The sequence below is a fragment of the Bombus huntii genome, chromosome 14, assembly GCF_024542735.1.
Source record: "Bombus huntii isolate Logan2020A chromosome 14, iyBomHunt1.1, whole genome shotgun sequence".
Lineage (NCBI taxonomy): Eukaryota > Metazoa > Arthropoda > Insecta > Hymenoptera > Apidae > Bombus > Bombus huntii.
The window spans coordinates 10,571,059-10,592,805 of record NC_066251.1 but is presented as its reverse complement, the minus strand read 5'-3'; the positions used below and the strand labels follow the sequence as shown (position 1 = coordinate 10,592,805).

The 21,747-nt window shown below is 37.6% G+C and overlaps 2 protein-coding genes across 2 annotated transcripts; one reads left to right on the top strand and one right to left on the bottom strand.

Annotated features, from left to right (window-relative positions):
• Window positions 1-8,750: 8,750 nt before the first annotated feature.
• LOC126872837 (mitochondrial inner membrane protease ATP23 homolog) lies at window positions 8,751-10,547 on the bottom strand. Its single transcript, XM_050633039.1, has 5 exons — window positions 10,150-10,547; window positions 9,735-9,780; window positions 9,576-9,657; window positions 9,283-9,507; window positions 8,751-9,142 (listed from the first exon to the last, which is right to left on the bottom strand). Exons 1-5 carry the CDS (start codon window positions 10,373-10,375, stop codon window positions 8,945-8,947), a joined length of 777 nt encoding a protein of 258 aa, XP_050488996.1. The 5' UTR covers window positions 10,376-10,547; the 3' UTR covers window positions 8,751-8,944.
• Window positions 10,548-13,106: 2,559 nt separating this feature from the next.
• LOC126872842 (lachesin-like) lies at window positions 13,107-16,253 on the top strand. The gene is made up of 5 exons (XM_050633044.1): window positions 13,107-13,571; window positions 13,885-14,045; window positions 14,202-14,458; window positions 14,527-14,899; window positions 15,128-16,253. Exons 2-4 carry the CDS (start codon window positions 13,971-13,973, stop codon window positions 14,747-14,749), a joined length of 555 nt encoding a protein of 184 aa, XP_050489001.1. The 5' UTR covers window positions 13,107-13,571; window positions 13,885-13,970; the 3' UTR covers window positions 14,750-14,899; window positions 15,128-16,253.
• Window positions 16,254-21,747: the final 5,494 nt, after the last annotated feature.

Below are 21,747 nucleotides of genomic sequence, written 5' to 3'. Positions count from 1 at the left end.
CGGAATAGAATAGAGAGGAAATGCGTGGATGAATATGTAACAGAAATATATTTAAGTAAGTATACGATTAAGTATAAGTACAGTGTATGCTAGTCCAGTTCTGCACGTTGGCAGCGTTACTTTACAATAGAGCTCCGAAGCCATGGGCCTATGGGTATTTATATAATTAGGAAAACTGGGCCATCTATACCTCACTGCATCATCTGTGCATTAAGGCATGTTCCTAGAAAAGGCTATGAGGCTGAGAGGCCCTTCAAATTGATTTAGAGCTAAACAATACTCAATGGCTTCGAGGACTAAGAAAACTAAACACTAGAGAAGATGCAGAGTTTTCCTAGAAGTGAAAATCGCTTCAACAAATACGAATACATCTTATAGACCAATATCACTGCTTCCTGTATTTTCCAAAATACTAGAGAAAATAATATACGACCGCATAAAACCAACAATAGAGAAGGAAAAATTAATACCAGATCACCAATTTGGATTCAGAAACAAACACTCCACGATAGAGCAAATGCACAGGTTTGTCAACGAAATGTTACTAGCAATAGGAAAGAAACAATACCGTACAGCTCTCGTTATGGACATTGAGAAAGTATTTGACAAAGTGAACCATGAAAGCCTCTTACGAACAATCAAAAAACACTTCCCGGAACAAATCCACCACTTACTCAAATCATGCCTAAGCAACAGAACCTTTGTAGTAAAAATAAAGGATGTATATTGTGAAGTAAAAGACATCAAGGCAGAGGTACCGCAAGGAAGCGTCTTAGGCCCAATATTACACATTATACACAGCCGACATACCAACATCTACCAATAGCAAAATACTGACATTCGCGGACGACACGGCTGTACTAGTCAGACACACTAATCCAGAAACAGCAGTCACATAACTACAAGAACACATCATAAAAATAGAAAAATGGTTACAAGATAAACAAATAAAAGCAAACCCCAGTAAATGCAACCATATTACATTTACACTAAGGAAACGGAAACCATCAAATATCCAATTGAATGGCACGCACATAACACAAACAAGGCAAGTTAAATAGCTAGGACTCCACTTAGACACACAACCTACATGGAAGCAACATACTAAATCAATTACAGACAAAATACGGATAAAAAGAAGACAAATGTACTGGTTAACTAGTCGAAATTCTAAACTCATAGAAAATAGAAAATAAATTAAAAATATACAAAACGATATAATAAAACCAATTTGGATGTACGGAATACCACTATGGGGGACAGTAGCAATGAGCCACATAAATAAACTAGAGTCGCTACAATCGAAGATACTGAGAACAATAGTCAACGTCCTATGGTATGTCAGAAAAAAGGATATACGCAAAGACCTAAAAATACCAACGGTCAAAGAAGAAATCGGCAGGTACGCAGAAAAATAGAAGGAAAGAACATTCAAACCAGCCGGCTGCCGAAGCGAGCAAAACTCTCATAGAAAGAAGACTAAAAAGAAAACACCCCACTGACCTCACTAAAGAAATAAAATATTCAAACTCGAAGATGGTATCCCATTGGGGGTAGCCATCCACATGTTATTTAGCAATTAAGTTAGAAAAATTTACCAAATGTCCAGCTGGACAAATTGCAAAGTACAAATTAAATAACAATTAAAAAGAAAAACAAATACGAATATGGAATTATATTTGTAGCGGCGCTCGACAGCAAACTTTCCAACGGTTTCTCTCTCGTGGCTCGCTACACAAAGACCCTATCCTTCGGACAAGATGATTGCCAGATATCGATACATTCTTTCAGAATATTTTCAGCTAACCTAAGGACCCGCTATAAATCTTAGGATTTATTTAGCTAAGGTCCTCCAAAGGAACAAATAGTCTTTGCCTTTACAGCCCCTATACCTACCATCCACTACGGGAAGATACTGGAAATCTGCTTTCCCCACGTACGACGCTTTCTGCTAGCAACTTTCTCTCAAGGACGGTTAGCATCCTTTTTCAACCAACGACTCAAAATTTAGCCAATTAACAGCGACGTCCATTTCCCTCACTTTCCGAACCAATGCTTTCCTCAACGAATCCGATGATCCCGTATCCTTAGACACACCCCATCATAGTTTTTCCTATGCAGCACCATCGTGATGAAAAGTCAGTCGCGAGACGCCTGTCCAAATTGATAGTTGGTAGTTGGTAGCAAGCACTGATCCGAGTCGCTCGACATCTCAGGCAATCGTCGTCCGAACTCGTAGCGCATGTCGAATCGTATCTACCCGAGTTCGAACTTGTAATCGCGAACCGTAGTTAATAACCGCGAGTTTTACGCCAAGTGTACTCATCGAATATAGTTGTTAATAAATATTTATTGTTAAACAAATTCGAATGTTCCTTCGATACCAATCACGCCCTTCACCTCATTTCTAATAACGATCACGCTATATAGAGCGATTTGTAACAGATTGATAGATCGATATTTCATATTTCATACGCGCATTTTAGATACTTAAGATTTAATGAATCTTCGGGAACATGCGACCAGCTACCGTACTTTGAGGCGGAAATGGTATATTGAGAGAAATTGAAGACAACTACAGTTGGAAAGTTGTGCTTGCAGCGCAACTTGGTATTAATGGCCAACAGTTCTGTCAAAGTTGGCCACAATCTCCATGATGTCTTTCGAAAGTTGCAACACCTTCTCGGATTGCGAATCTCTTTTCGGCGAAAATCGTGAAAATCATAAAATACGGTTGTTATAAATCACGGTATCATTAACCCTCTAACACTTGAAACCTTTTTGTAAAAATTAATCACGCGCAGATGCTACACGACTTTTTTCCGGTAAAATAGATCGTTTTAATAGGTTCGACGTTTATTCGATAGTTTCAATAGCTTTACACGAGATGTACAAGCAACGATAAGCTTTGATTTTAGTCATCAGCTCGCTATATACGCATACGTACATACACGAAACGATCATTTACCAAAAGAAATCATTGGCTAAGTGCGTGACAAGCAGACACCTTTCTCGTTAGTTCGCTATAAATCAGAGTGACTTTCAATCGGCTGGACAGTTTCATTAAAAACACTCTAAACCAGGTCATCGATGAACTTCGACACCTAAGTTTGCCGCTTTGCCTTTCAACTTCCTACCGAGTGTCACGTGCAGGACGTAGCACTTAAAAGTGAACGCTATATGTGTGCCAGTCTTTTATTTTACATAGTTTCTCGGTAAAAAAAACGTTTGACACGGTGAATTCAGGTCGACCCTCTGTAATTTGACAGCATCCGGCCTAAAAGGCTTTGCAACGTCTTCGATGATCCGTTTTCGCCGGTGTTAAATCACAAAAGACGTGGCTTCTTCATAACATTGCCAGAGACCTTCATATTTAGGTGAAACGCGAGAAATTTTCTACGATGGCAAAGGATTTACTCAAAGGATTTCATGAAAGCTCCAAGATTCCTTAACTTCGATTCTTCGCCTTTCGTACTATCCTCTCGCGTTCGCCATTAAAATTACAACTTTTACTTCATAGTTTTCACATAAAAATACGAAAATATCACAGAACTTGTAGATTTTTACGATCGTTTGGCAACAAATACCTTATTTTAAATAACTCGACTAAAGTTTTAAGTCTCGTAAGATTTCAAAAAACATTCGATCGAATATCTATATCGCGGCGATCTTCCCGACATAGAATAAAGTAGCAGCCATATCTACTCAGAGTTTTATAACTCATACTCATAAATCAAACTCGTGCGTTATCACACCCTTGTCTCTCTGGCTTTCAAAGATCACATCCGTGTCTATATTTTTCTGATACACGCGGGACATATGAATTTTTAGTAGAAAAAGGATCCTTCCTTTTCCTCCCAGTACTCGTTCCTTATCTTCTTCGTAACACAATTCTTGGTATTATGGATATTAATAAATATAAGAACATATATCTGTCCATTTTTAATATATGTTCGTATATTTGAAAACTTACACTTGCCAGTTCTGTATACTGAAATTGTTAAAGTACATGGAGTACTTGTTATATTAAAGTAAAGACAACAGAAAATAAAGATTAGTTAAAATGCAACTATACTAATATTAAGTTAATAATTTATAACTGCCGATTATTAGTAACAGTAAAAACGTACGTGACACAGAGCAACTTTTCAATGAGTAACTATTCATTTCGTAATAGTGAAATGTAGAACATTTCTCGAGTCAAGAAAAGCGTATTCCTTCCCCTTGTTATTTTGTATTATCAGGTTGACAGAGCACGTGCACCGAGTTTCAGAAACTCGGTTGGATGTCGCCAAAACATTGCAGGGCTTCGCAATAGGCAGGAATTTTCTACTATCAGGACGATGGAGCGTAGAAGTCAAGGAATGAAGGAGAGACGTGTTCTTTAGCATTCGTCGAGCACATTTATCAGAAAAAGTCAGTCGGCAAGAAACGGCCGTTCGTATTTGTACTGTACACGTGAAGCAACGACGCGACGCTCAAGTTGCTGGTGGTAAATGACGAATGAACTGAAATAGATGACTCTCGTGAGCAGATTGCAGAAAAAGTTAGCGCAAGGACGTTAATAACAGATCATTTTCACGTGAAAACTTTAATCGCTTGATTTAAGATTTCGTGGATTTATCAATGTTGAGTGAAATTTGCGATGTATACGAAGTGTGTGTCGCTTCTGTGCCGCATAGGTGCGTGAAGAAAATCTCACGATAGTCACGACTTCATACGTAACATTCGTGTTTCTGTTTAAAAGCTTCGGACTTTTCACCTAGATCAATATATATCAATATTTTATATTCACAGAGCTTGATCTTTTCCATAAAACTTGATCTTTTCAGCTATTAAAACAAACTACATTCACAAGTTTTCCATTTGATTTTCACTTTGTCTTTTCACGAAATAATTTATTCGGTTCCTTCACAGATTGGAGTAACACACGTATGTTTCGATGAATTATTGAAAATGCAATTTTCAGCCCGTGCCCTGACACGTGACAATTCGCAGAGGATTGAAAATGATCGCCAGGTTATGGGAAGTAAAGGCGTATTTCTTTTAAACGCGGCAAAAAAGTAGCAGGTCGAGCGAAACGAAGTAATATGGTAGCACTTCGTGCCTCTACGATGGCGATGTTACACGGACAATCGGAGAAAAGAGATACCCGAACGATTTATCATGTCCCACATGGTCTGTGTCGTACATTTTCTCTCTTCTTCTTCTTCTTCTTCTTCTCCTTCTTCTTCTTCTTCTTCTTCTTCTTCTTCTTCTTCTTCTTCTTCTTCTTCTTCTTCTTCTTCTTCTTCTTCTTTTTCTTTTTACCTCAGCCGATGCTATCTTTCGTTTTAAAGGGCTATATCGAACGCTTCGAAGCAGAAAATTCCACATGAATTCCGGTCAAAATAAAACAAAGGTAACAATATATAGTAATAATCGTTTTAGAGAAAAAGTATAAAACAACAGATGAGCTATGTATGGCAATTAGAGTAAAATGGCAAAATCCGGAGGAGTGGGTATTCTCAGAGATAGCAGTTTCGTGAAAATTAAGATAATTTAAGAATAAATTTATGGACAACATCTCTCTCTCTCTCTCTCTCTCTCTCTCTCTCTCTCTCTCTCTCTCTCTCTCTCTCTCTCTCTCTCTTTCTAATGCTATATGTGTTTCAAGATCTATGCATCTATATCTCTTAAATTCCACTTTATTTCTTATTTCTTTAACATTCTACTCTATTTCCTGATAATAGACTACTTGTAACAATTATCAATTTCAAGTCAAAGTGTTAAATGGAAATCAAATGATAATCCTTTGTCCTCGTAGGGAAATTTCATATATTCGTTTAAATAAAATAAAAGCTATTACGAGAGGAGATACTAAATCCTTTTTAATGCAATGTAGCAGATAATTATTCAAAATTACGATCGATATAAAAAGTCAAAAAAGAAAAATTCACCTTGCGTGGAAATATTAAATTACAAAGCATAATCTACAAGTTTACAGCTGACGACGTAATATATTCTTTTAACGAACATCTATAAGTTATTTCTTCGTGTTTCTCGGCTCATATTTAACACGTGTTCTACTGACTAATTGAATGCTTTCTCCGTTATACCCGGTGATCTCGACAGCCCAATTAACTTGAATAGTCTCGCGAGTCCTGTTTAATGAATGGAAACGAAAAATAAAGAGACTTTATATTTTCTGATCTTTTACTTTTGTATAATAATTTATTATTGCAAAAATTACCTCGCAATAGAAAATTAACATTGATTATTGTACTATCATTTCGTAGAGTTTCCACGTTGATTAAAATTTTGCAAAGAATATTTTGAATCTAGTAATTCAATATAGAATATAGAATATAGAATAGTATAGCGAAAATTAAGAACGAACATAATTGAAATATATTATGTTCAACTAATAAAAATAGTTGACTCGAAATAAAATGTGTTAAAAAAAAATTGAAAGATTGTTATCTTATTAAATCTACTGCAGTTGCTCATACATCAACCAGTGTTTGCTGTAATTATTTTTATTCCTACAGAAACACATTCGTTTCCATCTGCTATGGTAATCCATCTACTTCTCCATGAAATCAATCTATTTTGAGATTAAAAGACAAAATTATCAGTACAAAAGCGAAATAAATTTTCAGAAAATACAATTTTGCTCTTTTTGTAAGTCTTCGTAAGCGGATATTAATTTATAATAATGTTCCACATTTATAGCTGGAAATATTTTCGAGTGATATAAATATGTATTATGTTTCTTCAGTTAACAAGGATTCTACATCTACCAAAAGATACAACTAAAATTAAATAAATAAATATACATAAGAAGCTACAAAGATTTTATTTACTAGAATTCCTAAAAATTAACACCGAGATAGAGAAACAGGAACGTCGAATAGAATATTCAAGATCTAGGAAAATCGTCAAATATCTTTTAGAAGCAATTAAACTTCTCCAATTTGAGGGAAAAATTAGCGCGGAAACTTTTCTTCAAGCGCTCATTCTAAACTCTGGGCTTGGCAAGCGTTTATGATGTCTGTAATTACTGCCTGTTGAATGGGAGCAACAAAAATCCAACCTTCTGTGCAGCTCATTCTTGCCTATCAAATTCCTTATTCTATTAATATTTTATCGATACTCCAGAAACATTTTATATTTTCAATGAAAATCATCTATCATCATATATCCTAAATATTGAACACGCAAATATTATAAAAATTTATTAGGAAACAGGAATTTTTATTATTTTTCGTAGTATCTTCAATATTGAATTTCAATGATGTTACGTATTTATTTTTTGCAATGTAATTTCTGTTTTGCAAAGTGAAATTCTTCTCCGTAAAATAGGAAGCAAATACCACTTCGCGATCGTGTACACTTGTTCCTGATTGATCGGTACTAATGCCCTTGTCTAACACGAGCATATATGTAGGATATATATGCATACATATATATCCACTTTTATTACACAATATTTCGCTCTTTGTACCACACGCGATATACGTCTATCCTTGTCTCACATTATTGCGCTTATTGTTTCATACACCGTATATGTCTATTTTTATCTCGCACTATCGTGTTGCTTGTCTATGGACAAATCATGTGTTGCCATCTATTGGATACAAAAGTAACAGTAATTTAGAGTATATACGGATAGATAGCAGTACATAATTACCGGCAGAATACGTTGTGATGTCGGCCTACCGACGCCTTGCTGTTTTACCGACATAAGCAATTTTTTATCTCTCGCTTCTTCGTATATGACATCCGAGATCCAGGTATGCGAACGCGAGCCCCATTGTCAATCTTAATATCAACATCCATCAAGGAGGAGCTGCATCTTCATGTAGACCAGCATCTGATGTACAGCGATGAGCAGGGTATAAAACGACCTGTATTACTAGGCCTAACTCATTCTTTCATTGTGAAACCTCGTATGTGTCGCTATTTTCATTGCGTTATCAATTCTTAGCGTTAGCGTTACCATTGTTAATATATCTTATAGCATATAAGATTTGTAATAATCATATCAGTTTTGGATTCTTTATTATTGAATATAAGGATTTTAATATAAGTTCTTGTTAATAGTTGAAGATTCTATTCAGGCGACGAAGTAGAGAGAAATAGAAATTATAAATTTAGTGCTCGTAAATTTGAGTTGCAAAGAGGTCCACCGCGTAACTCTTGGGTGACGGGAGTGAGGAGATCCGCATGCTGTGGAAGCAATTCTGTACCTTAGTTTTAATTATTACTAATAGCCCAATATTGAAGATGCATTACATCGATCGTAAGAGTCAGTTGCGGAAACCTGAACTGTGGAAAAGCCATCCAAAATAACTGAGGACACTCATATCGTCACGCCCGTCATAGGTAGGTAGATACGTAGGTAGGCTAAAAGTAGAATCGCTCCAGACGACTGTTACATCAGAAATTTACACCATCTTCTCCTACCTCCTGGAAACTACAGTCCATCGACGCACACCCGAGTCCCCCCGACCTCAAGGATTTCTGCATACACGATTCGGCAAACGATATGAATCTTAGGCATCGCCAAGCTATACTTCACGCCTATTATGGCGTGAATATATAGGCTCTATGCTACGTTTTTCGATAAAATAATGGTTAAATTGATCAAATAAATAAATTTTTAAGCTAAAGTCTCAATTCAAAGATGTTTTTGTCTTCGAAAACTTCTCGCATAAAATTATCAACAAAAATCATACTTTTCTTGCTTCATATAGAGATCTTCGAAATTATCATTAAAAGGTTAGATGTATATACAGAATAAATATACAATTAAATACACTATCATAATGAAAATAATAAGAATGATAACAACTATTTTCATAGGCGAGTATTAAAATGATACAACAAAATCATATTATTTCTTAGTAAGTGTACTATTTTGAGGTGCATAACCTGAGAGCACTTTTATAAAAAATATATTTTATTCTGAATATCCATAATATGGCCCCTCATAGTATGCTTTCTCCATATCCATTGAATTTCGTCGAAGTCGTCTTCCAACGGGTTCTAAATCATTATAACACTTGGTAAAAACTCGCATCACAGCGTCCATTGCTTCCTCCTTTGGTATATTTTTTATAGCAATTAGTGACCTAACAGCCTTGTCCATAACACAGTCCTAAAGCAAAAATATAACTATAATAACAATTGTATAATATGATTATAATATATTCTATAATGTAAAATGGGATTAATATATTTTATTTGCATGAAGGGGAATATTTTGTACAATATGTACAATATATGTACAATACTTACCTGATGTGCCTTTTTAATATGAAAAGGTGAAGCAGTTCCTCGATACCATGCACCAAAAAAACTACAATGACATTGATTAGCTGCTCTTATTTCCGTACAAGCTAAATGATCTATATTGTTTAGATCAAGTTTGTTACGGCAATAATCAAACATATGTATCATCTCATGACTTAAAGTGCTTTGAACTCGATTTCTGCTCTTAGCAGTGTTTTGGCAAACTATAATCTAAAAAATATGAAATATTTTATATTACTTACATATTGATACATACAAAGATTTTTAATAACATTTACCTGATTTGTGTCAGGATCATAACCACCAGTAACTGTATTATCACATACTTCACATGAAATATGACGACCAAGATCAACTTCACTGAAATTATCTATCACTTATTTACTTCCTAGAATATAACAGAATAAGAAAGTATATAAAATCTAAATATTACTTACCATCCTGAACTTTTTAATGCTGCTAACATTAGTTTCACTAGAGGACCTAAAATATATATAATTTATTACTTACATAATTCTTTGATTAATATATAGCATATACTGTATAATATAAGTGATATAAACATATATATATTAATATTTGTATACAAGCAAAATTATAATATTAAATATGAGTTTTCCAATTTTGCTTCAGAGAAATTTTTTCATAATTATAGTTTTTAATTTAAGAAAAATATGTAGCAAATTTTGTTTTTCTTTGTAATATGAATTTTTGTTTATTTTTAATGTCAAAATAATATTCCTGTTGAGCACAGTTGAGACTTGAAAAATATAATAACCATGTAGTACAATAATAACCAAAGTAGAACAAACTTATTTAAAAAATGTTTAGAAATAGATAGAAGAATCTTACTCTTTTTTACACAGTTATAAACATTAATTTCACAGTTTATCTTCTCGTAATTTTTCCTTTTTTCATTAAAAGTAATTACATCAAACCAAGTACGGGATTGGTTTTCGCCACTTTGATTTTTTCTGCCTGGATAAAGATCAGAATATTCTATTTCTTCAATATTACTACGTTTCTCAGAATCTGATTGTTTTTCATTTTTTTCATTTTTTTCATTTTTGACAGTCATTATTTGAAAATATTAGTCTATATTATTGCTTTGAAGAGCACTAGTTACAAAAACAATCGAAATATAGGTTATGATACGGTATTGCGTCATAGAACCTAGAACTAACACATGCATATGAACAGATACAGTGTTACGACATATACTGGAGATAAGTAGGGTGATCACCGGAGAGCATTGCAGAAATTCAACCAAAAGTACGAAATTGGCTAAAATCAGACGTTTAGAAAATGTGCAGCGGAAACGCAACGCCATACTAGAGTAGTTTTAAATTATTAGATTATTATACACAAAATTAAGAACTCATTGTAAAATTGTACTATTATTGCTTATGAATTGAATTAAATAAAACAATCTAATATTGCAAATGGACGTCTAACCATATAAAATCTTTTCAATATCCACGATCCTCAAATCTTTTTCAATTTTCATAAGTTTAAAGAATAAGTTATAAAAAGAGACAAAAGATTTCGAGAAAATTGGTAAGTATTGATAAGTATTAAGAGAATAAAATATCATGAGAGGTATTCGAAACTTTTTTAAATTCTTGGAAACGACGTGATCTTCTCTGAGAAAATTAAATATTAGTATAGGAGGTGGTACAATTTCGCCAATCCTTGAAAATGATGTATTCCAGGAATTTTTCGAAGTTGAAATTTTTGGTTTAGCGATAAATTATTTATCAGAATCTCGATTTTGTATCAAAAGAATATAATCCTACAAGAAGTGGCACTATTTCGATAATTTTTAGAATTTGACATCATTTCTCTGAATTTTCGAAAGCTATTTCATGGTCTTTTTTATACAATTTACCTTTAAATTTCGCGTAGTTTATTTTTTGATTTTTTGTAAGATTTTGTAGATTTGTATAGCGAAAAGGATAGATAACAATATTGTAAAATGCTATTACTCTGATTCATTGAAATTCTTCCTACATACATGTTATATAATTATTTTATAACAAATAGTCTCAGTTTTTATCGTATTGTATAATCATTTCCAAGATGATCGTTGCTGTTAGTTCCTTTTGGTATCCTGATTGTTGCTTCTATAATCAATACAAAAAAAAGCAATTTATTTCCAATGTTTAATTAAACTTTTAAGTAGTTTTTTTTTCGCCCTTACCTTACGCTGACCACCGCTATTGTGAATGCATATTTCTCTTCATGCCGTATTTCATTCTCAATGCACATTTCTTGGTTGACTTTCTTAATATTGCATCAACAATCTCCCTACTCATCCGTGTATATACACTTCTCGTCAAAAAGATAACCCAGGTGTGCTATCTTTAATTCCTCAATGACGCATGTGAAGTTTTTCGTCTGTAACATATTATATCAAAACATTATGAGCTCAGAATATGCGGCTTGCTGGAAATAAGTCACAATATCGTAGATGTTTGTATACAACAAAGAAAAACTACACTGAAATTACTCAGTAGTCATTACTCATGATCTATCAACGAGTAAAAATTACAGTACAATATTATATAAATTTGTAAGTATGGGACGCGGAAAAAAATTGAACGAGTCTAAAAAAAAACAAATTCTTGAACTAAAACAGCAACGGTTATCAGCAGTAAACATATCGAAAGTAATAAGAAGAAGTCGTAGAGTAATACACAATTTCTTAAAAAATGTTGAAGATTATGGCAAAAAGAAAAATACTGGTCGGCCGTCATCATTATCCGATCGTAGCTTCCAACTCGCAGTTAACAACGAAACAAATAATGGAGAAATGTAGTATTAGTGCCAGTGTTTCAAGTGTTCGTCGAGTTCTACTATCCTGCAAAAATATTAAGAGGCTAAAACTGAAAAAGAAACCTTCGTTAATAACGAAACACAAAGTAGATCGTTTACGCTTTGCAAAAGAAAGAATGCATTGGAAAAAGAAATGGAGAAGGGTACTATTTTCAGACGAAAAAGGATTCAACTTGGATGGTTCTGATGGGTTCTAATATTATTTTCATGATATGTCAGCAATTCGACGACAAATGGGAGGAGGCAGCGTGATGATTTGGGTCGGCATCGGTTATTTCGACAAGACAAATACCTAGTTCATCAATGGGAGAATGAATAGTGTCCGATACATAAGTTTAATCAAAGAACAAATAAACAATCATGCAGAACGCATTTCTGGAACTGATTACATCCTTCAACAAGATAATGCATCTGTACACACATCAGGATTGGTCCAATCATATTTTAATGAAAATAATATATCTATTTTGTCGTGGCTTGAAGCTCCTGGGACCTTAATATTATTGAAAATTGCTGGACAGAGCTTGTTCACGATGTATACACGAATGAAAAGCAGTATCAAAACGTATAAGAATGGGATAGGTTAAGTCAAAATTATATCCAGAAACTGTATAAAGCGATACCAAATCGTATAATAGAAGTAATAGAAAATAAAGGGGGATGTACCCATTATTAAATAAGTATATATGTTTAACAAGTAATTATTGTTAATTACAATTTATGTTGATTATTAATTTTCATATTGTATATATGTTATCATTTCGTTCTTAAAATAAAACAATTTTTTTTGTTACACACTAAACCTCATAATATTTTTAATTATTTTCAACGAACCGCACATTCTAAGCTCATAATGTTTTAATATTATACGTTACAGACGAAAAACTTCACATGCGTCATTGAGGAATTAAAGATAGCACACCTGGGTTATCTTTTTGACAAGGAGTGTATGCACAATATAAATGCGTTAAAAATTTTTGAATGAACGCAAAATATATTATATATACAACTATTAACTTAATTAAGGTCTATTATTATTAACGATAGAAAATTGTATGATAAAAAACAAAATAAAATATTTAAACAACTGTTATAAAGATATGATTTTAGAGCCTTTAATGTATATCATACGTTTTAAATATTTTAGGAACAGTATTTCGCTTGATTAAAGACGTCATTAGCCATATTTATTTTCGATCAACAAACACGTGTTAATATAGTACTTCCTTTTCATTGTTATACTCTTGCGCTATTTGACAACCGACGATATTTAATGTTGTCAATGTTATTAACATTGGTTAACAAATGGAAATAATATTAATAAGAAAGAGGTGAAGATTGTTATTATTATTTTCGCGTTGTTGGAACATTGTAACAACAAGAGTGTGTCATAATGAAGATTTTTTATACATTTTTAACATTCGCCTCTTTATATGCAGGTAAAGAACAAAGAGATTCATGTGCACGTACTATTCTGTACATACTAGTTTCTAATATAAATTTTATAAGTTTGTCTTTATCTGTTTAATGAAACAGATTTCCATCAATCCTTGTGCGAAATTTAATGTTTATAGAATATCCTTGCATGCAATTTATTTAATGCGATATTTACACAAGATTACAGAGTGAATTCCATGTTATATTTCTGTATGCACATGGAATATTATTATTTAGAATCTAGAATATTGCAGTGTGTTTGTATATAATTAAACTAACATCTTTAAATACAAACAGTATTATCATATTTTTCAGTTAAGAGTCAGTGTATGCCAACAATATCTTACATTTCACATTAAAGATACTGGTGAAACTGTAGAGTTCCCATTGTTCAGTGCTAAATGGATCTGATTTTCCAGTTACATGGACAAAAATTAATAAAAATGCTCTTAATGATCAATTACCACTTTCACATGGTAGTACTTTAATTATAAGAGATACTAGATTTACACTCAAATATGATGATACCTTATCTACCTTTAGATTACAGTTAATATAATATTATGTGCAATACATATCATACTTTTATTGTCTAACGTGTAATTCAAATAGTAATATAATATATACTTCAGATAAAAGATATTCAAGAAACTGATGCTGGATTTTATCAATATAAAATTTTGATTTCTTTGAATAATTATGTATCTGCAAATGTTGAACTGCAAGTTCGTAAACCATCCATTGTAAGTGACAATTCAACTAGAGCTATAGTTGTTACTGAAGGACAGCCTGTGCAACTTGACTGTTATGCTGGTGGCTTTCCTGCACCTAGAATCTCATGGTGTAGGGAAAATAATGCCATATTACCAACTGGTGGATTAATTTATCAGTAGGTAGTTATTTTTTGTTCTATGGACATTTAACGACCTTTTTAAATAACAAATCAAAATATTGCAGTGGCAATATATTGAAAATTCCTATAATTCATAAGGAAGATCGTGGGACATATTATTGTATAGCTAAAAATGGAGTAGGACATGAAGCTAGACGTAATATTAGTGTTGAAGTTGAATTTGCACCTGTAATCACAACACCAAGACCACGACTTGGTCAACCTTTACTACATGACATGGATTTAGAATGCCATGTAGAAGCTTATCCTCCACTAGCTATTGTTTAGTTAAAAGGCGATGTTCAACTTTTACAACTACAGATCAATATATTGATACAACAATTAGAGTGATCGCAATTGGAAAAAAATAATATGGAGAATATGTATGCAGAGCTGCCAATAAATTGGGAACTGCAGAAACAAAGATCGAATTGTTTGGTATGTATTATGAATTTTATATATATATTTATACAAGTTTAGTAATATAAGTCATTTATGAAATGTTGCTTTTGTTTTTCCACTTGCAATTATATGTACACAGGGTATTTTGTTTAACTGAAAATAGTAGAATATTTCACAAGGAATTAAAGTTATCAAAAAAATATTTTAACAAAAGTTCTTTGGTTTGAAGACAGACATCATATGAAGTAAATTATTTTTTTGCAGATCGAACAGTGTGAGAGATTCTAAAGTTAACTTCATATTTTTGAATGGATATATATATATATGTTGGAGATGAAAGGACACAGGAGCCTTGCCTTTGGAACTTTGGGAAAATCCCTTAACACTGTAATCTAAGAGATCTGCCCGAGCAGCCGAGCTAAACGGACGTGTAAAACAGTACTTCAGAGAAAGTGCGGCAAGTGGGGAAAAACAAGTTGCGAACAACAACACCCATAGCCAAATGGTGGAAATCCGTGTCTTCTACTAAGAAGACTATTATTAAGTCTAAAATGCAACACCGATCTTTTTATCCCACCGATAAAAATAATTAGTAAAGATGAAACATACTACATAAACAAAGCAACAAACATATCAAAACCAAGCCAGTCACTAAACGAAGAACAGGAGTGCTCAGTTACAAACGAAATTGAGATGGAACCAATACCGAATAACGAACTAACCCACCAAGATGAAAGCTGGAAGGTGGTAAGTTACAACAAAAAACGAAAAATAACACCAAACACAAACGTTAAGAAAGCTATAGAAGCAGAAAGACAACAATGGCTACAAGAAATTACACTCTGAAACTCCTTCAGCGCACTGCCAGAAGAGAAAGAAACAGACCCAGCCGGAAAACCAATAATCCACATCGCCAAACCACCGCCAATTTACATTGAAGTCCAAATAATAGATCCCTTCATTAAACTACTTAACAACACGGCAGGAAAAGAAAATTACCAGAGTCTGGAGCATACGTGTGCCGTGGACTTGAAAAGGAGATACCCGAAGAGGAGCGCCAACTATTGGTGGAGCGATGAGCTCGCTACCTTAAGGAGCGAAACTATAAGAGCTAGAAGAAGAGCACAGCGAGCGATGGCGGCCCGCAAGGATGATGCCGAGGTCCTGGTGGCCTAATTCAAGGAGGCTAGGAAGCGACTGAAAAGGGCGATCGGGCGTAGCAAGGAAGAAAGTTAGAAGGGGTTCTGCGCCACCTTAGATCAGGATCCATGGGGCAGGCCGTATCGTGTAGTGAGGAAGAAAATGATGCGGTCGGCTCCAATGGAGCCCCTTGGCAGGCAGGAACTGCGACCGCCTACACAGAAAGAGACATCGATCCTACCTGGCGAAGAAGGAAGGTTAAGCATCGAGGAAGTAGACATGAGGATGGCTGTTGGGAAATGCGATCCCAGGAAGGCGGCTAGAGTGGATGGGATTCCTGGCACTGTAGTGAGGTTATTGGTGGAGCAAAGACCTAGCGTGCTCCTGACAGTGCTCAACGGAATAAATACTTATGAAAAAATACCGGCGGTATGGAAAGAGGCTATGGTGGTACTAATACCCAAGCCTGGAAAAGATCCTGCGACGTCATCGGCGTATAGGCCGATTAGCATACACGCTGAAAATGCTCATCAAGAGGAGCCTTGGTCAGGATCTCTTCCATAGAGACCAGTATGGCTTCAGGAGAAGGAGGGGAACTCTTGAAGCCCTAGATAGGACGGTCGCAGTTGCTGAAAAGTGCAGAAGGAAGGGCTTGGTGTGTGTTCTGGTCGCCCTCGATGTGAAGAACGGCTTCAACATTCTAAGGTGGGAGAGGATAATGGAGGAGGTTCGAAGGAGACTGCTACCGGGACGGCTACAGGAGTTGTTAGCGGACTATCTGGCTGAGAGGAGAATACTGTGGCGGTTCGGTATCAATAGGACGCCGACAGGTCGAGGCATCAACCTCCTGGGCGATCCGCGGGTACCAACCGTCAACACCAGAGAGCTACGACGACAACGAGTCTGTCTATCTCGCTAGCGGTCGAATTTACGGGCGCACGATACAAATACCGCACCTAGCGAGAGGCCTCTACGTCTAAGGCAGGGACTACCAGGCATAGCCTTACTGACGAGTCCACCGGTAGTCCCGGGACGAAACGCAAACTCTCTTTTCATCCGCGACAATACTGGTACACTGTCGTGACGGTGTCGTAAGGAGGAACATCTACGCGGGGGTTCCGCAGGGGTCGGTCTTAGGACCGTTACTGTGGAATCTCGTGTATGACGGGGTGCTGGAGGCGCTGAATCGGAAGAAGGATACCGAAGCAGTAGCGTTCGCCGACGATCTGGCAGTTCTGCTCAAGGTCATAGGGTCCCACGGCAGCTGCGAGGCTGGATTGCACCTGGCCAGGGAGAAAACGGAGGTTATCCACTTAACAAGGAAGAGGAACGATTCTTGGGCGCCATACGGAGTCTACTCCCAAACGTCGGCGGGCCCAACGATTTAGTCAGGAGACTGTATTATGGCGTCTGGGAGTCTGTGGTTTTATATGATGCACCGATATGGGCCTCCTCCCTGGGAAGAGAAACATCCCGCAGGGAGGATTCGCTTTTGCGAGTCTATGGGGGCTGGCAAACCCACGGTCCCGCAGCCAGGGAGGACCGTCGGGACAAGCGTCCCGCTTACGTGAGTCCTCTATGTACACCGCAAGGTAGGTTGCTGTGGTGTAAGACAAACATCTTCCCCACGGAGCCTTGGGTAGTAGCGCACCCACGATCCTGAAGCCAAGGGTGAGACCGTCGGGAGAGCCGCCGAGGTACACTTCCTCAACTCCCGCTTACGTGAGTCTCATCTGGGTCTGACTGCACGGTGTGCAGGTAAACCGTGCAGCAGAGACGTGGCGGTACATCCACACGCGCGGTCCCACCGTTGACATATGAACGGTACCACGGGCGGTCGAGTGTTAGCCCTGAGGGCGTAGCGAACCCTCGGCTCGACCAATTATGGGTATGGACTCGTGGTGGCAGTGGTTGTGGCCAAGTGCTGGCAAGAGGGCTGGTTTAAGGGGGACAAAGTCCTCCGAGTGGCCTTCGGCGGGTGAGCAGCGTCCCACCTGCTCCGGATACCGTCCCGGCAGACGGAAGGGCTTGGAAAGGGCCCCGTTCGACCTGAGACGAGAGTGCCTCCTGCGGGCGATTATTTGAGGTAACCGGTACTGTGTACCGAGTGCGCTGGTTGGGCGTATCCCAACTCCGATGGCTTCTAGGGTTGCCCGGGTGCTGTATATGATATTAAATCTCAGGAAAGTACCCGACACCAAGAACCAGACTACATGGGAAGAGAAACAGTCACGGGGACTTTAATAGTAAGCCCAAGATATTCCGACTGAGCGAGGTAAACACGTGCGACTGCGGAGAGATAGAAACCCCTCATCATATCTTGGAAGATTGTCCAATCTTCAACGAAGATAGGCAGAGACTGCGGAACGCAATAGGAGAACTGGACTTGCACTGGCCGGAGGAAAAGTGGGAATTCGTATCCAAGGATATATATCCACACTTCCGCCTGTTCACAAGGAGTGTTCTGCAGGCAAAGGAGCAGAAGAGAAGGACAATCCAATGAGAGAGAGGGGGCACGCAGTCGCAGGGACGACCTCCAGAGAGGAGAATTACACAACATGGCGAACTGATACACCGGCCTCCAAGAAGAAGTCCAAGACTGGCACGACGACTACCCGAACAGCACAGAGGCGAAGAGGAGGAAGAAGAAGAAGATCCCGCAATGCTGTGCAATATAGGGTCCAGTGATGACGACGATGGTAACACCAACAATAACAACAACAACAATCACGGAGTAGACTACATCTAATAGCGGAAGAAGAAGTCCCACAAGATGAATAATTGGAACAACAACGGCATTGGATTCAAGATAGGAGAATTAGTACAAAAGAATAGAAAATAATAAATACAGAAATAATACAAGGAAAGAAAAAAAGACAAGAAAGAACTGGGGAGGAAACCCTGCGATCGTCGGTGCAGGCGGAACTCATGCAAATGAATACTGTGACGGTGCAGGGAATAATCGGCTGGAAAGCCAACCTGCTGGGACTGAGCTACACACTGGCAGCTCCGCCTCCTTTTGGCCCCCGTTGGTGCGTGCATCGCGCCGCGCCGACTAAGAGAGCTGCCGCCCGAAAGGGCAGGTTCAACTTGTCCAATGACCCGAAAGGAGAGGGCAGGGTTTTTCCAAGTCGCGCGCCGACCACCTATGCGTGTCGTCCCCCGGGCGGCGGACGCTTGAAAGTGGATGGTAATTAACGAACACTTATTTAGCGAAGCCAGTATGAGTTCTATACTCGAGGAATGCCGCAGTCGGCCTTAAAGCCGAGCCCTGCACGCTCAAACTACTTGAGAAGAGAAACAAATAGGACGATTATGAGAAGGGCGCAAAGGGCGGCGCTGATCCGTACGTCTACCGCCTACCGTACGGTGTCACATGGGGCTTTGTGTGTGCTTACCGGCAGCATGCCGATTTGCATCAAGGCATGGTTGCGGTGGAAGCAGTATGGAGTATCAACGAGAACTCTGAGGAAATGGCACATGTTGGGCAAGAAGAAATGAAGGATTTGGAGACGGAGGCAGAGGACAGGTGGAGATTGGAGTGGGCGTTCCACAACTCTTACAATTGGACTAGGAGACTGGTAGAAGATCCGCTGATCTTCTACAAAAGAAAGAGGAAGATCAACTGCCACACGATGCAGATCCTTACGGGACACAGTATATTTAACTGTTACCGTCGGCAAAGAGTCGCACACCAGTTGTTGGGATTGTGGTGCGGTGCTGGATGACGCCGAGCATGTGCTCTTTTGGTGCCCTAGATGGACGGAGGAGAGAACGGAGTTAGAGGTCGAGATCGGTGAAGATTTTAAATTGGAGAACCGGGTCGTTGAGAAGATGGCCGCGGAGGAGCGGTTGTGGAATAGATTTTATGATTTCTGCACTAAGACGATGAAATGCCGGCTTTTTAAGGAAAGGGAGATGGAGGTCAGGAGAAGAAGGGAAGGAAGGAGGAGAAGGATCAGAGTCGAGGAGAGAAGATAAAAGTTTGGGTACGTTGTGTAGATGCCAACCCGAAGTAATGTCGAATGACTGTACCGGGTTGGTGCCTCGAGTACCGTAGCAGAGGGAGAATGAGGAGGAGTTTTTAGTGGGTATGGCGATGTCACCTGCCGAGTCCTACATAATCCGGAGACGCGGGTCTTTGGGTATGCGTAATAGCATTTTCCCCTCCCCGCGCGCGCAAAAAAAGGGGGGTACCGCAAGGAAGCGTCTTAGGTCCAATATTACACATTATACACAGCCGACATACCAATAGTAAAATACAGACATTCGCGGACGACACGGCTGTACTAGTCAGGCACACTAATGTAGAAACAGCAGACAAATTACTACAAGAATATATCACAAAAATAGAAAAGTGGCTGCAAGATAAATAAATAAAAGCAAACCCCGATAAATGCAACCATATTACATTCATACTGCGAAAACATACACCACCAAACATCCTACTGAACGGCATGCACATATCGCAAACAAGGCAAGTCAAATACCTAGGACTCCACCTAGAAACACAACTCACATGGAAACAGCATATTAAATCAATTACAGACAAAATACAGACAACAAGGAGACAAATGCATTAGCTAACAAGTCGAAAATCCAAATTAAGCATAGAAAATAAATTAAAAATATACAAAACGATCATAAAACCAATCTGGACGTACGGAATACCACTATGGGGGACAGCAGCAATGAGCCATATAAACAAAATAGAGACAGTACAAGCTAAAATTCTTAGAACAATAGTAAACGCCTCATGGTACCTTAGAAACGAGGATATACGGAAGGACCTGGGAATACCAACGGTCAAAGAGAAAATTAGCAGATACGCAGGAAAATATAAAGAAAGAATAGGAACACACCCAAACCGGCTAGCTGTGGAAACGATCAACACCTCAAACATGGATAGAAGACTGAAAAGGAAACACCCAGCAGACCTCATAAAGGACACAACCTAGCAAACACGAAGATGGTATCCTGCTGGGGGTAGCCACCCACATGATAATCAAACAGCTAAAAAATTCTACCAAATGTCAAACTGGACAAATTGTGAATGTAAAGAATTAAATAAAAAAAAAACTGTAATCTAGAGTCTATCATAGCCGTAATAAAGCTCAGCGAGAAACGCTTAGCATAGCATATAAGAGATAGAACAAATGCACAAAAATGTATTAGACATTTTGTATATTTTATGGAATATTTATTGCCTTTTTTATGTAGATGTTATCAAAGAGTGATAACAGTGATTGATTATAGTCGATGTGACGGACTTACTGTTATTACAATTGGATCAGAAACATGGCTCAAAAGAAATCCGACGCGGTTCAAATAGAGTTCATAAATGTTCGAAACATTACTATAATAATTTTAGGCACCCTTTTTTACGTGGAGGAAATCTTCATAGACAGCTTCCTTCAATTATTGCCGAATCCTGGCCGGTTAAATGGTGGTCTACCTCAGCACGTTAGGGAGAGCTCTGCAAACTTCTTACAGTCCTCTGTCTGCGCCTCATCCTTGACTCGTCCTCTGGGAGAATACATCTACTACTAAAATGCACTTCAGTCACACGACGCTATGTGACTACACCACAGTGCCGCGTCATGTGCGATCGCAGTCTTCCCGAAACCCAATGAGATAGAATGCTCATCTTTGTGTAAAAATCGCAGAACTTTTGATAAAAATAAGATAGAACAATGAATCTTGTTTAAAGTTAAAGCTAAGATATTGTAGAATAAGGAAAAAAT